The sequence below is a fragment of the Sturnira hondurensis genome, unplaced genomic scaffold (assembly GCF_014824575.4).
Source record: "Sturnira hondurensis isolate 20B ecotype Veracruz unplaced genomic scaffold, ASM1482457v3 Scaffold0014384, whole genome shotgun sequence".
NCBI lineage: Eukaryota > Metazoa > Chordata > Mammalia > Chiroptera > Phyllostomidae > Sturnira > Sturnira hondurensis.
The window spans coordinates 36,450,116-36,463,381 of record NW_028087015.1 but is presented as its reverse complement, the minus strand read 5'-3'; the positions used below and the strand labels follow the sequence as shown (position 1 = coordinate 36,463,381).

At 43.6% G+C, this 13,266-nt stretch overlaps 1 protein-coding gene across 1 annotated transcript in view; it reads left to right on the top strand.

The window, feature by feature from the left end:
- ADAMTS12 (ADAM metallopeptidase with thrombospondin type 1 motif 12) overlaps positions 1 to 12,130 on the top strand; it is a 213,689-nt gene extending 201,559 nt beyond the window's left edge. Inside the window, exons 23-24 of the mRNA XM_037063137.1 lie at positions 8,671 to 10,551; positions 12,121 to 12,130. Of these exons, the coding sequence (XP_036919032.1) occupies positions 8,671 to 8,849 (179 nt within the window). The 3' untranslated portion in view covers positions 8,850 to 10,551; positions 12,121 to 12,130. The remainder of the gene's footprint in view (positions 1 to 8,670; positions 10,552 to 12,120) is intronic.
- Positions 12,131 to 13,266: the final 1,136 nt, after the last annotated feature.

The window sequence follows — 13,266 nt, the reverse complement described above, 5'->3', positions numbered from 1 at the left end:
GCTGGCAGTGGATGTAAATAACAATGAATTCCACTCACCAACAATTTTCAGGGCACAAAAATTAATTATTAGCTTCTCTTGAAGGCAGAGCCATGCTGACTCGTGGAGAAACAACCTGAAATAGCAGCTGTGAGAAATTTCTTAATTTAAAAGCCAACCACCCACCCTGTCTGCTGTGCCTTGGAAAATGAGTCATTAGATGCCCAGATTCTTGTTAGCCCTCCAGCCATCACAATAAACAAGCCCCCTATGTCCATCTTGTAAGATCGGACATGAATGCGTGAAAGGTTCTTTCTCCAGGCCTTTATACTTCCTTTAGGTGCCATCTAAAGTGTTAATGACTTAAAATCTAAATCATTTTCATAGTTGGGACTATAAAAACCCTTTTCATGTACCTGGGCTAAGTAATAAAATATCTAAGTATTAGCTATATTGTACATAGTGCATTATAATGATTAAAAATTCCAAGTAAAATCCTTATGCACACTCTTCCTGGGTTTTTGTTTAATTTGGCAAGTGAAGGGTAAAGACAAGAAAAATAATAATAGAGACAGTACTTAGACCCAAAGTCAACACTAGTGACCATTTGAGCCAGCCGACTTTTTCTAGGAGAATATTCTTTCAGATGAAAACGATACCATCCATTAATTTATTCAGCAAATATCACTGATAATAACATGTGTTCTCAGACGAGTATTAAAAACTTAGGCTATAGAAATGAGCATGACTGTCCCTTGCCTCCAAAAAGCCAAAGCCTTATGGAAACTTTTTTTGCCAACAATCTCGAAATTGTTCAACTTTCTTTTACAGGCAAAAATGTTATCTTTTCAATCCAAGCACGCCTGACAGCAAGGGAACAGGCTTATAGCCGTCCCTTTAAATGTCCAAGTCTGCTTCCTGTTGAAAAGGCAGAGGCAAATTGAGGTCTTTTCTCCAAGTTACCCCTAATTGTAAGCATTGTGCCTGGGATCCAACTGGCTGAGGAATACCACAAGCCCTCATTGTTTTACAGTAATGAGAACTGATGTAATTCAGCCCTGCCATGGTGTTGGCCTCAGAGCCCTTGTCTAAAGAAGCTGCTAAACATAAGCCTGGCACATAAGCCTCCCAATACTAATCACCCCTGTCCTCCACTCTTCCTTCCAGTCCCCTGCACTCCAACAGGAGGATCCCAGGACTCGGCATGTTTCCAAGACTCCTGAGGACTGTTAAAAATCGGGGCTCACGATCTCATGGTTCCCAAAATCAGGCAGGCTCCCCAGCTTGGTTGAGCCTTTTTCAGTCCCGTGGGGGTGTTGAACTAACCTGACAAATGGAGGTCCTCTGTTGAGCAGATGAAGATTTATGGTCAGGCAAGACCCATCCATGAGGTACCCCCTCCCCGCCCCCTTTGTCAGTTCAAGAGATTCATTCTCTGGTTAGCAGAACTTTGAAGGCACTAAGGCAACATTCCAATACAAGTGCCACCCTCTTGCACACCAGCCATGTGTTGTTGGGCTAATTACTAAGCTTCTTTGGAATGCTAAGTTTTGAAAAATAAAATATTTATAAGTAAATTTCTTTGAGGATCAAGGGAGACAGTACATGTCAAGCACATTGCCCAGTGTGTGTTAAGGGCTCAATAAATTGTATTATAGTCATGGGCAAGGGGGCGCATTAGTTTCCTAGGGCTGCCTAGCAAACTGCCACAAACTAGGCGACTTAAAAGAACAGAAATTGACTCTCACAGTTCTTAAAGCTAGAAGTTTAAAGACAAGGTCTTGTCAGGGCCGTGCTCCCTCTCAGCTTCCGGTGTTGCCACGGTCGGTGGCTTTCCTGGGACCGTCGCTGCGTCACTCCAGCATCTGCCACCATTACCATCTGGCCTCCCCTTCTCTGTGTGCCTGTCCTCGTGTGGCTCTCTCTTCTGTGTGCCTGGCTCTTCTTATAGGGAAACACTCATGATAGGTTAAGGGCTCACCCTTCTTCATTATGACCTCATCTTAATTTGCATCATGGTACATCTACAAAGACATAGTTCCAAATTTTCAGTTCAAGGTGGCAGCATAGGAAGACCTTGAACTCACTTCCACATACACATGAAATTTTTACCTATAGTTGGAGCAGTTCTCCCAAAGAAGAACCGAAAGGGAGAGACTGACAGGATTACAATAATGGGGGACTTTAACAACCCACTTTCATCAATAGATAGATCATCCAGACAAAATCAACAGGGAACTATGGCTTTAAATAACACCTTAAATCGGGTGCACTTAATAGGTACTTACAGAACATTCTACCAAAAAAATATCACTGGAATACACATTCTGTTCAAGTGCACATGGAATAGTTTCCAGGATAGATCGTATATTCAACTACAAAACAAGTCTCAAATTTTTTTTAAAAATTGAAATCATGTCAAGCGTCTTTGATCATAACTGTATAAAACTTGAAATCAGTTACAAAAGAAACTGGAAAAAAACCCAAATGGATGCTAAATAACATGCTAGTAAACAATGACAATAAAATCAAGGAGGAAATAAAAAATATCTTAGACAAATGCCGATAGAAACACAGTAATCCAAAATCCTTGGACATAGCAAAAGCAGTTCTAAAAGGGAAATTCATAGCAATGCAGACCTACCTCAAGAAACAAGAAAAGTATAAAATAAACCACCTAAACTTACATCTAAAGGAACTAGAAAAGGAACAAAGCCCAAAGGGAGTGAAAGGAAAGAAATAATGAATATTGGTACAGAATTAAAAGAAATAGAGACAACATTAAAAAAAAAAAACAAAAAAGATCAATGAAACTAAGAGCTGGTTCTTTGAAAAGATAAGTAGATACACCTTTATCCAGACTCATCAAGAAAAAAGAGGGAGTCCAAACAAAATCAAAACTGAAAGGGGAAAAGTGATATTCAACACCACAGAAATGCAAAGGGAAGTGAGAGAATACTGTAAAAAATTATAGGCGGAAAATTGGACAACCTAAAAGAAATGGATAAATTCCTAGAAACATAATCTTTCAAGACTGAATCAGGAAGAAACAGAAATCTGAACAGACCAATTACTGATTCAGTTTCATTTTTAGTAATCAAAAATCTCCCAATAAATGAAAGTCCAGGACCAGACATCTTCATGGGTTAATTCTATGAAACATTCAAAGAATGTTTACCTGTTCTCAAAATATTCCAAAAAGTTAAAGAGGAGAGAAAGTTTCCAAATTCATTTTATGAGGCCAGTTGATACTAAAACTAGACAAAGACATCACAAAAAAATGAAAATTACAGGACAATATCCCTGATGAACATAGATGCAAAATACTTCAACAAAATAGTAGCAAACTAAATTCAGCAATACATTAAAAAGATCACAACAGTGACGAAGTGGGAGTCATCCAAGGGATGCAAAGATGGTTCATAAAGGACAAAAATCATATAATCACCTCAGTAGATGCGGAAATGAAATAGCATTTGACCAAATTCAACATCCTTATAAGAATTCTCAATAAATTAGATATAGAAGGAACATACCTCAACACAGTAAAGGTATATGGTAAACCCACAGCTAACATTGTACTTGGCAGTGAAAAGCTGAAAGCTTTTTCTCTAAAATCAGGAACAAGACAAAGATGCCCACTATCATCACTCTGACTCAAAATAGTACTGGAAATCCTAGCCACAGCAATCAAGAAAGATAAATCAGAGGTATCCAAATTGGAAAGGAAGAAGTAAAAATAATAACTATTTTGAGATCACATGAAACTGTATATAGAAAACCCTAAAGAGTATACCAAAAACTACTAGAACTAATAATAAATTCAGTAAAGTTGCAGGATACAAAATTAGTACTCAGCAATCTGTTGCATTTCTTTAATTTTTTTAAGAAAGATTTTATTCATTTATTCTTAGAGAAAGGGGAAAGGAGGGAGAAAGAGGGAGAGAAACATTAATGTGCAAGAAAAACATCAGTTGGTTGCCTCTCACATGCCCCCAACCAGGGATCTTGCCCACAACCCAAGCATGTTCCCTGACAGGGAATCGAACCAGTGGCCTTTCAGTTTGTAAGCCAGTGCTCAATCCACTGAACCACACCAGCTAGGGCAAATCTGTTGCATTTCTATACTCAAATGACAAACTATCAGAAACAGAAACTAAGAAAACAATCCCAATTACAATTGCATCAAAAAGAATAATATATCTCAGAATAAATTTAGCCAAAGAGATAAAAGACCTGTGCTCTAAAAACTATAAGGCAGTGATGAAAAAAATTGAAGGTGACATAAATAAATGGAAGAATGCACCATGCTTGTATACTAGAAGAATTAATATTGTTAAAATGTTTATACTACCCCAATCTACAGGTTCAATGCAGTCCTTAAGAAAATACCAGTGACATCACAGAACTAGAACAAATAATCCTAAAATTTATATAGAACCACAAAAGACCCAGAATAGCTATAGCAGTCTTGAGAAAGAAGAATAAAATTGGAGGTATCATGCTACCTGATATCAAACTAAACTGCAAGGCTAGAGTAATCAAAACTGCATAGTACTGACCTAAAAACAAACATATAGATCAGTGGAACAGAATAGAGAGCTCAGAAACAAACATGGTTTGTTAATCTATGACTGAGGGAGCAAAAATATACAATGGTTTACAGTCCCCTCAATAAATGGTCTAGGGAGACTGGGCAGATACATGCAAAAGAATGAAACTAGACAACTTTCTTACATTATATATAAGAATAAATTCAAAATGGATTAAAGACTTAAATGTAAGACCCGAAACCATGAAACTTCTAGAAGAAAACACAGGCAGTAAAATCTCAAGACATTTCTCTTAGTAGTAGTTTTTTCTAACATAGCCCCTTGGGCAAGGGAAACAAAAGAAAAGATAAATTGTACTGCATTAAACTACAAAGTTTTTGCACAGCGAGGCAAAAGAGCAAAAAGATAACCTATCAAATGGGAAAAAATATTCACCAATGATACATCTAATAAGAGATTAATATGCAAAATATATTTTAAAACTCATTCAACTTAACATATACACAAAACCAAACAATCTGACTTAAAAATGGGTAGAGGACCTAAATAGACATTTCTCCAAAGGAGACATACAGATGGCCAACAGACATGAAAAGATCCTCAACATCANCATGAAACTTCTAGAAGAAAACACAGGCAGTAAAATCTCAAGACATTTCTCTTAGTAGTATTTTTTTCTAACATAGCCCCTTGGGCAAGGGAAACAAAAAAAAAGATAAATTGTACTGCATTAAACTACAAAGTTTTTGCACAGCGAGGCAAAAGAGCAAAAAGATAACCTGTCAAATGGGAAAAATATTCACCAATGATACATCTAATAAGAGATTAATATGCAAAATATATTTTAAAACTCATTCAACTTAACATATACACAAAACCAAACAATCTGACTTAAAAATGGGTAGAGGACCTAAATAGACATTTCTCCAAAGGAGACATACAGATGGCCAACAGACATGAAAAGATCCTCAACATCACTAATCAGAGAAATGCAAATTAAAATCACAATGAGATACTATCTCACATGTGTCAGAATGGCTGCAGTCAGTAAATTAACAAACAGCAGGTGTTGGAGAGGATGTGGAGAAAAGGGAACCCCCTCCTCTGTTGGTGGGATTGCAAATTGATGCAGGAAAACAGTATGGAGGTTGCTCAAAAAATTAAAAACAGAACTGCCTTGTGACCCAGCAGTCCCATTTCTTGGTATTTATGTGATAAAATCCAAAACACTAGTTTAGAAAGATATATGCACCCCTGTGCTCACTGCAGCATTATTTACAATAGCCAACATTCAGAAACAACCTGAGTGTCCACTGGTAGAAGATTGGATAAAGAAACTGAAGTACATATATACAGTGGACTTACTCAGCCATAAAAGAATGAATTCTTGCCATTGGGAAAACATGGGTGGAACTAGAGAGTATTATGTTAAGTGAAGTAAGTCAGAGAAGGACAAACACCATATGATTTTATGTATATGTGGCATCTAAAACAAACAATACAAATGGTCAAACAAAATGAAACAGAAATTCATACACACAAAGAAAAAAATGGATGGTTGCCAGAGGGGAGGGGTTTGCCAAGTGGAAACTGCCAGTTATAGACTAAGTCACAGGGGCGTAGCGTGCAGCATAGGGAACAGAGTCAATAATGTCACAGTAACTACAGCCAGTGACAGACAGTTACTGAACTATTGCGCTTACTGATCACTTGGTGAGGTGAATAAATATTGAATCAGGTATGATTAAAAATAAAATGTTAAATAAATGAATAAATATTCCCAAATTCACAGTTACCAACGATTAGGACTTTGGCAGACACAAACTGGAGGACACAATTCCACCAACCACAGGGTTGAAATTTGGGGGTCTCTGGGAGGCCCCTTTTGTGATGGAAGACACCCTTGAGAGAGATGGCACTTGGGCCCTTCGCAGGAAAGACTTCCACGTGTCAACAGTTCAAGTCAGGTCATAGTGCCACATTGGAGCAAATGACGCAGCAGTAACCATACCCCTCCGGAGACTGGGATGCAGGGGATGTGTGCGACCCACCATGGCCAGCAGGAGCCTGGCGGAGGGAAGGGATGCAAGCTCAGACTTCACACGTCCTCTGCCTCCTCGCTCTGAAGGAGTCCCAGAGCTCTCACACACTCATGGCAGAAAAGGGGGGCAAAGAGCTACCGCCAATGCCCCTTCTCCGTCCGCCATCCATAGAGGCTTCAGGAGAGGCTGGCTGAGAGCCTGGGGCAGCCCTCCACCCAGGTTTCTGTGCAGGAAGGAATCCTTTCCCTGTTCTGAATGGCAGCCCCCATGGCCCAGGCTCCACAGAGAACACCAGCTGCTTGGCGGGGAGTGACCTGGGAGACGAAAAGCTCGAGTTTCTTTCCTCAATAGGAACGCTCGGCTGGAACACATCCTCTTTCTCAAGTGTCAGAGCCTGTACCAAAGTTTCCTGTGGGACTTTAGGAGAGACGCATTGTTACAGTGGGCATAAGAAGAAGCCTGAGGAAGGAAAGAGTGAGCAGAGAAGCGGTTGGGGTTCGGGGAGCATTGTACGTTACCTGTTCTCAGGGGCACTTCAGATTTTCTCACAAAAGGGAATTTCACAGATAACAGAAGACATCAATTTCGTAAATACAAAAGGCCACTGTCAAAGGAATGATGTGTTCTGAGGAGATAAAAAGCAGGGTTTTTTTCCTTTATGACCTGCAGGTGAAAAAAGCAGAGACAGGCAAAAACACCATCCCAGGTTTCGAGTAAAAAAGGGTATTACCTCGATTTCTACTTTTACTGGCAGTTCTACTTACAGAGGAAGATGCCTGGTTGTGAACAAAGTTTCCCTTGCGACTATTCAAATCTTTTTCTGTAAAGGAAAAGGAAAGACAGCCTGAGCTCAGAGAGGCACTTGTGCAAAGTTTGAAACAATTTCCCTTTACAGAAGAGAAAGCTGTGCTTTGGACCTTGTTGAATTCCTTCCCGACCAGGAGTTAGTGGGTGAGGTGGTCTGCATCCCACCCATAGACTGTGTGGTGGTGGTTCCTGAGAAATCTGCTCTAATTCCCTGCTTCATGTGTGAGCAAAGCAGGACCCTCCCATCCCCCAGTTAAGGAACTTTTTGCCAGAGCTAGTTAGAGCAGAACAAGTTAACTAATTATACACTTGTGATGGGAATTTTCTGTGTGTGTCTGATGCCTTCACCTCCATGGTACATTTCTAGACAGCAGGGACCACATTACTCACTCTGCTGAGCGATGCTCGGAAAGCAGTGGGTGGTTGGCCAGCCGGGTGATTGCTTGGTTCTCTAAATGGTACGATGGATAAAAGCAAGAGCTGTGAGATCAATACTGCCTGTGTCCAGATCTCACTGTGCCAGTTAGCAGCTAGATAACATTGTGCAAGTTCTTAACTTCAGTAGGTCTTACATTCCTCCCTTGTAAAGCAGCAAGAATCATTGTATTTACCTGACAGTGCTGCTGTGAAGATTGAATGAACCAATGCACGTAACCATTGCATTCAGCTGCATAACAATACTGCAGAGCAAAACACCTCCACCCACGGGGCTTTAAAACCATCATCGTGTATTTTTTGTCCTGCATCTACAGGTCTGCTAAGGTGCAGCTGAGCTAGCCAGGCCTCGGTTGGCTTGGCTGCCAGCTGTTGGCTTGATCTCAGTCAGCTTCGTAAGTCTCTCATTCTCCTTGGCTCAGTGGCCGCCCGAGCCATGTTCTCACAATGATGGCAGAAGCTCATCAGGGCAGGGTCATGCTTCTGCACGTCCCGAGGCCCCACAGGGATCGTCGTGTCCACTAACGTCCCATTGCCCAATGCAGGTCACAGAGCTGAGCCCAAAGTGCAGAAGTAGAGCAGCATTCATGACCCAGCAGGTGACCGTGGCAAGGGAGCATGTTGGACACGGCCACAGGGGCGTGAAGAATCATCACTGAGCGTTCAGTTTAATATAAACTCTTTGCACGGTGCCTGGTACATGACAGATTCCACGGACGTCCGCTATTATTATGGATTGTTACGGAACCTCTCTTGACACACATATAAAGTCTTCCATTATTAATAGAAGTTGTGCTCATTCACTTACAAAGGATAACCTTTGGTATTTTCTTAACTTTTTTCTCCTCCCACAGATGTGCTTTGCACCAAAGACAACTTATCGGCCGGTTTCTGCCAGACCCTGAAAACCATGCAGAAATGTTCTGTGCCCACCGTGCGGGCTCAGTGCTGCCTGTCATGCTCCCAGGCACACGCCGTCCACTCCCAAAGGCCGAGGAAGCCACAGCCGCTCAAAAACCCCAACACATCCTAAGTCCAAGAGGAAGCCACCGCCACCATAGACTGCTGCAGCCTGCTGACCATGACCTCTTCCAACCCCAGGGGCCACCTCCTGGAGGTTTTGTTCTGTGCATTTCATGTCCAACTTGGAGTAATAACAAAACAAAACCCACTGTGTTCCGTTAGCCACACACAGTCCCTCGAGTTAGGGTGGTTCTATCACACTTGCTGCTCCCTGATAGCCAGGACAATGAGGCATCTCCTGGGCTCAGCTCCCGGGAAAGGTGCCAAATTAGGCATGTCTGTGAAATGATGTCTTTTCTTCAACCTTCAAAGAGAAAAATGAAGAAACCAGATTTTCCCCAGACTACCTCAAAAGTATCAGGAAACAGAGCCGCACTTATCCAAGGAACAAAGTATCTTGTTAGTTGACCTTGGTGGAATCATCCTCCCCACCCACTTGTGCTGGAGATGGCTGCTGTTTAAAATACCGTGGGAGAGCTCGTAGGAACATCCCTTAATTCATCCAGGTGGAGGGCCCTTTCTTCACCCAGTATTCAACTAGGGAGGAAGAGAAAGTGCTGTGCGGTCCCTCAGTCTGTCCCTAATCCGTGCAGACCCTGTGTCTGGGCAGAGGAAGCAGGCAGAAACTACACATTTAGCAAAGGTAAGGGATTTAGGTTTTACAGAAGACATTTCTGAGCTGGGGATAATTCCTGTGGGCATTCTTAAAAGGCAAATGAAAGGAACAGTTGACCCTTGAACAACACGGGTTCGAGCTACATGGGTGCATTCATACACAGATTTTTTCCAACTAATACTTGTACTGTTTTCCATCCGCAGTCGGGGGTCCGTGGATGTGGAGGGTAGATGGCACCACTCTGTGCCACTTTATATAGGGCACTTGAGCATCCACGAATTTTAGTGTCTGTGTGGAGGGGGGAGAGGGCAGTCCTGGAACCAATACCCCACGGCTACCAAGGGAAACTTACATGGGGCGGGGGCGCGTCAAAAGTTAAATATGTGGGTTTTCAACTGCATGGGGTTTGGCACCCCAACCCCTGCCTTGTTCAAGGGTCAGCTACACTTTATTCTTCCCACTTTCCTGGGATAGTTAGTTCCTTTCCTTGGGAGGAAAGCCTTTCCCTCCTCAGCCTGCTCCTCGCCCCACCCTTGTCATCAGCTCAGCAGCTAGGGGTTTGCTCACAGCAGCTGAGGGAGCCTGGTCCCACCACAGCTGGGAGAAGGGTGCTCCGGCTTAAAATATTTCAAAGGAGCGGGTAAACTGTGTGGAACACAAGCACCTAGTACACATTTCTAGTCTGGAGAAAAACTGCTCAAAAGTGAAGTAAAGATGATCAACCCCTCCGTTGATCCCAGCAGGGGGTCTTTTGAGGGTCTTTTGTTTGGGAGAAACAGGCAAGGAGCCGGAGTAGGCTCTGGTCTCAAATTCAAGGCGAATGCCCTGGTTTCGGGGAGGGGCGGCATTTACATGAACTGAACCCAGACGGAGAGGGTGGGCAGGTAAAGCAGCCCTCAGAACCAGCTCTCGGCCCGAGGGACAGCAGGGATGTGGCCTTTGTGTGACAGGCAGCACGTTTGCGGACTCATACACAGGTACAGCTAATGCTCACCACGGGCGCCCTGTCCCGTATCTTGAGTTACCCATCCGTTCATCAGAGTGGTGCTACTGAAACACGGTGCTAATGTCCAGATGGCGGCAGGGCTACAGGAACGTGCGCCCAGATGCGGCCGCGGGGAGTCCACAGGCACATTCTGGTGCATGTGTAATGAACGGTGTTGCTGGCCAATGCCAGTTCCGGTGCTTGGCTACCAGAAGCTTAGAACTGTTGTATTATGTGCTTTTTATTTTTTTCAAGCCATTAACATGTATGATTGTGATAAATTTCCATGGAACATTGAACACTAGGGTTGGGATGCAATTCAGGATAGACCAGAAACAAGAGGAAAGTGGAAATATTTACTCAAAGCCAGGAAATGTATTTCTAGATAATAATTACAGTCTTGTATTCTGTCTTCTGATATAAACATTGCTGGCAATGACAATCTCTTGTGAAATAATGGTTTTAGAGAGAAGAGGCTTAAATTGTTAGTGGTGTGAGTGGAGGGGAACCTGATTTATTTCTAATGAGGCAGTTCGTAGAGACTCGCCGACGTGCAGAGCAGGCCTGCGGGGTAGGGAAGGTGATTTAGTGAACCTGACTGTTCTGACCTGGTACAGTACTAGCATCAGGTCATGCACCTCGTCACAGCCCTGCCATGGCCAGTCTTGCAACACTCGGGAGCAAACTTGGCCCCTGCTGACCTCAACAAACTTAACCAGGCTCGGTTTCCCAATACACAAATGTTATTTATGTCCCATGTGATGAAGGTGGTAGAAAGACAGGGAGAGCCTGGCCAGGTGCTTTATTTTAGGCCTTTCTCCCATTTCTCAAAGGCAGAGTAATGGCCCCTAATCACAGACATTCTTTTCCTGTATTGAGGCTGTGTTGTGACAGTCGTGTGGCAGCTGTTGATCTCAACCCCAGGATAAAGACAGCATTTGCTGTCAGAGCTGGCTGACGTGGTTGTCACCTTGACAACCACTCAGCGCTGGGTCATCTGGGTTCTGATAGGTCCCCGAGCTTGTACCAAGAGATGGGCCTCAGATTATCAGGGACACCACAGGCAAGAACATAGATGGTGTCCTCACCATTTCTTTGATGCTCACAGGGACCAACATGAAGCAACATTGTTGGTTTATTTCATACATGTCCTTCTTTCCCAGCTTGAGCAAGCAGCTGAGAAGGTAGGAAGAGACACCGGATGCTTGTCCCCCAGGGACCACACAGGGCTGCCCCAGGGCCCGGTGCTCAAACACGTGACGGTCCTCTGACCCAGTTTGGTTCGCCTTGCCATCCACGGTGGTAGAGTTAGGGCTTTTCTGCAAGGTTGTGGGTCAGGTTAATTCTTGAACACAAAACCTACTTCAACACCATGAGAAAACAATATTTCAAGAGACTAAACAGTGAAACAAATCATTTGGTGATGCAGACAGTGGCCTCTTTGTACAAATGGTTTTATGATGGGTTTTCTGAAACAAGAGCAAACCTCCATCTTATCTCCTGACACCCAATTGGCAGAACCATCCCCGAGTGATGCTTTCAGACATTCAGTGAAGGTTCTAACAGGCATCATCAAATTTCTGAAATGCACCCTGAGGGATTCATCTTCTTTCGTATCATAATTTCCCAATCAGTTGGCTAAAGTCCTCTAAGCCTGAAAGCTACACATTGCTACCCCAGGGGCCGTGGGTCTCGGCCCCTCCCCCTGCCGACTTCAGGGTGAAGTCCTGGGACAGCGTATCTGGTGCCCACCTCACAGTGACTCACTTTCAAGAGAGAACACGTGATGTGAACTGCCTGGTGCTACAACTCGGCCAACAGGTCTGATGTTACTCCTCGTTTTTGTATTGCTGATTCAAGTATTGTTGATGTTATTAGCATGCTGATTAAGTTATATCACTTTTTTAAAAACATGGTTGGGAAGCACAATTCTATCTGTCACTGTCCTCCAGAATGGTTGTGTGATGTAATGGTCCCAACCCATTGTCTCCCTGCATCTCTGTGCTGCTTTGCCAGCCCCAGCCTCAAGGGGGCGCCCTGCTGGGCACCTCAGTATTTAAAACCAGACTATAATCATAGCCTGCCATGTATGGCATCAATAAATGGCCAAACTCAGCAACGTGTCTATGCAATTCATTTACCCCTGCTGGGAGACTCACCCCCCACCACTGGTACCCTGGAGTTTAGCATCCTGGAGAAGGATGCTGTCAAATGCTTCCATACTCCTTGCAGATTCCCTCCCCCTTCCCTCCTGGATCTGTTTGTTCCCAGATGAGTCACATCCCAGGTGAAATAGAGAAGTAGGCCGCTTCTCATAAATGACTCTGCAACAGCTGACAATCTACCATATGACAATCTGAAGTGATGCCTAAAATTCTCCACGATACCCGATCCAGTGTATTCAGCATTACCTACGCCTCCTCTTATCCAAAGTGTGGACATGGTGCTTAAGAAACAGTAACCTGCATCTAGAGGAATTTGTTTTGGAAATCCAGTCTTTTCAAAGGTGGTGCACTGCACAGCACGTGCAACGGGCAGAGGTAGGATTTGGGCGTGTGGACATGGAGCCCACGCACGGGGAATGGTCAAAGGAATTGAGGCAGGGAGCTCCAGGCATTGGCAGGCGATCCCTGGAACGTGTGAGGGCACAGACTGTGGGAGAAAATGTGTTTTCAGTCAAGAACACGCCACAGAGGATCATGACCACCTCCCTGATGGTACCTTCGGAACTCCTCTCCCTGACTGCTCAGTAACTCACGTCCTACGAGGCTCAGCTCATGCGCTGCCTCCCGGGGAGGCCCACACATTCCCTGCCAGAAAGACGAG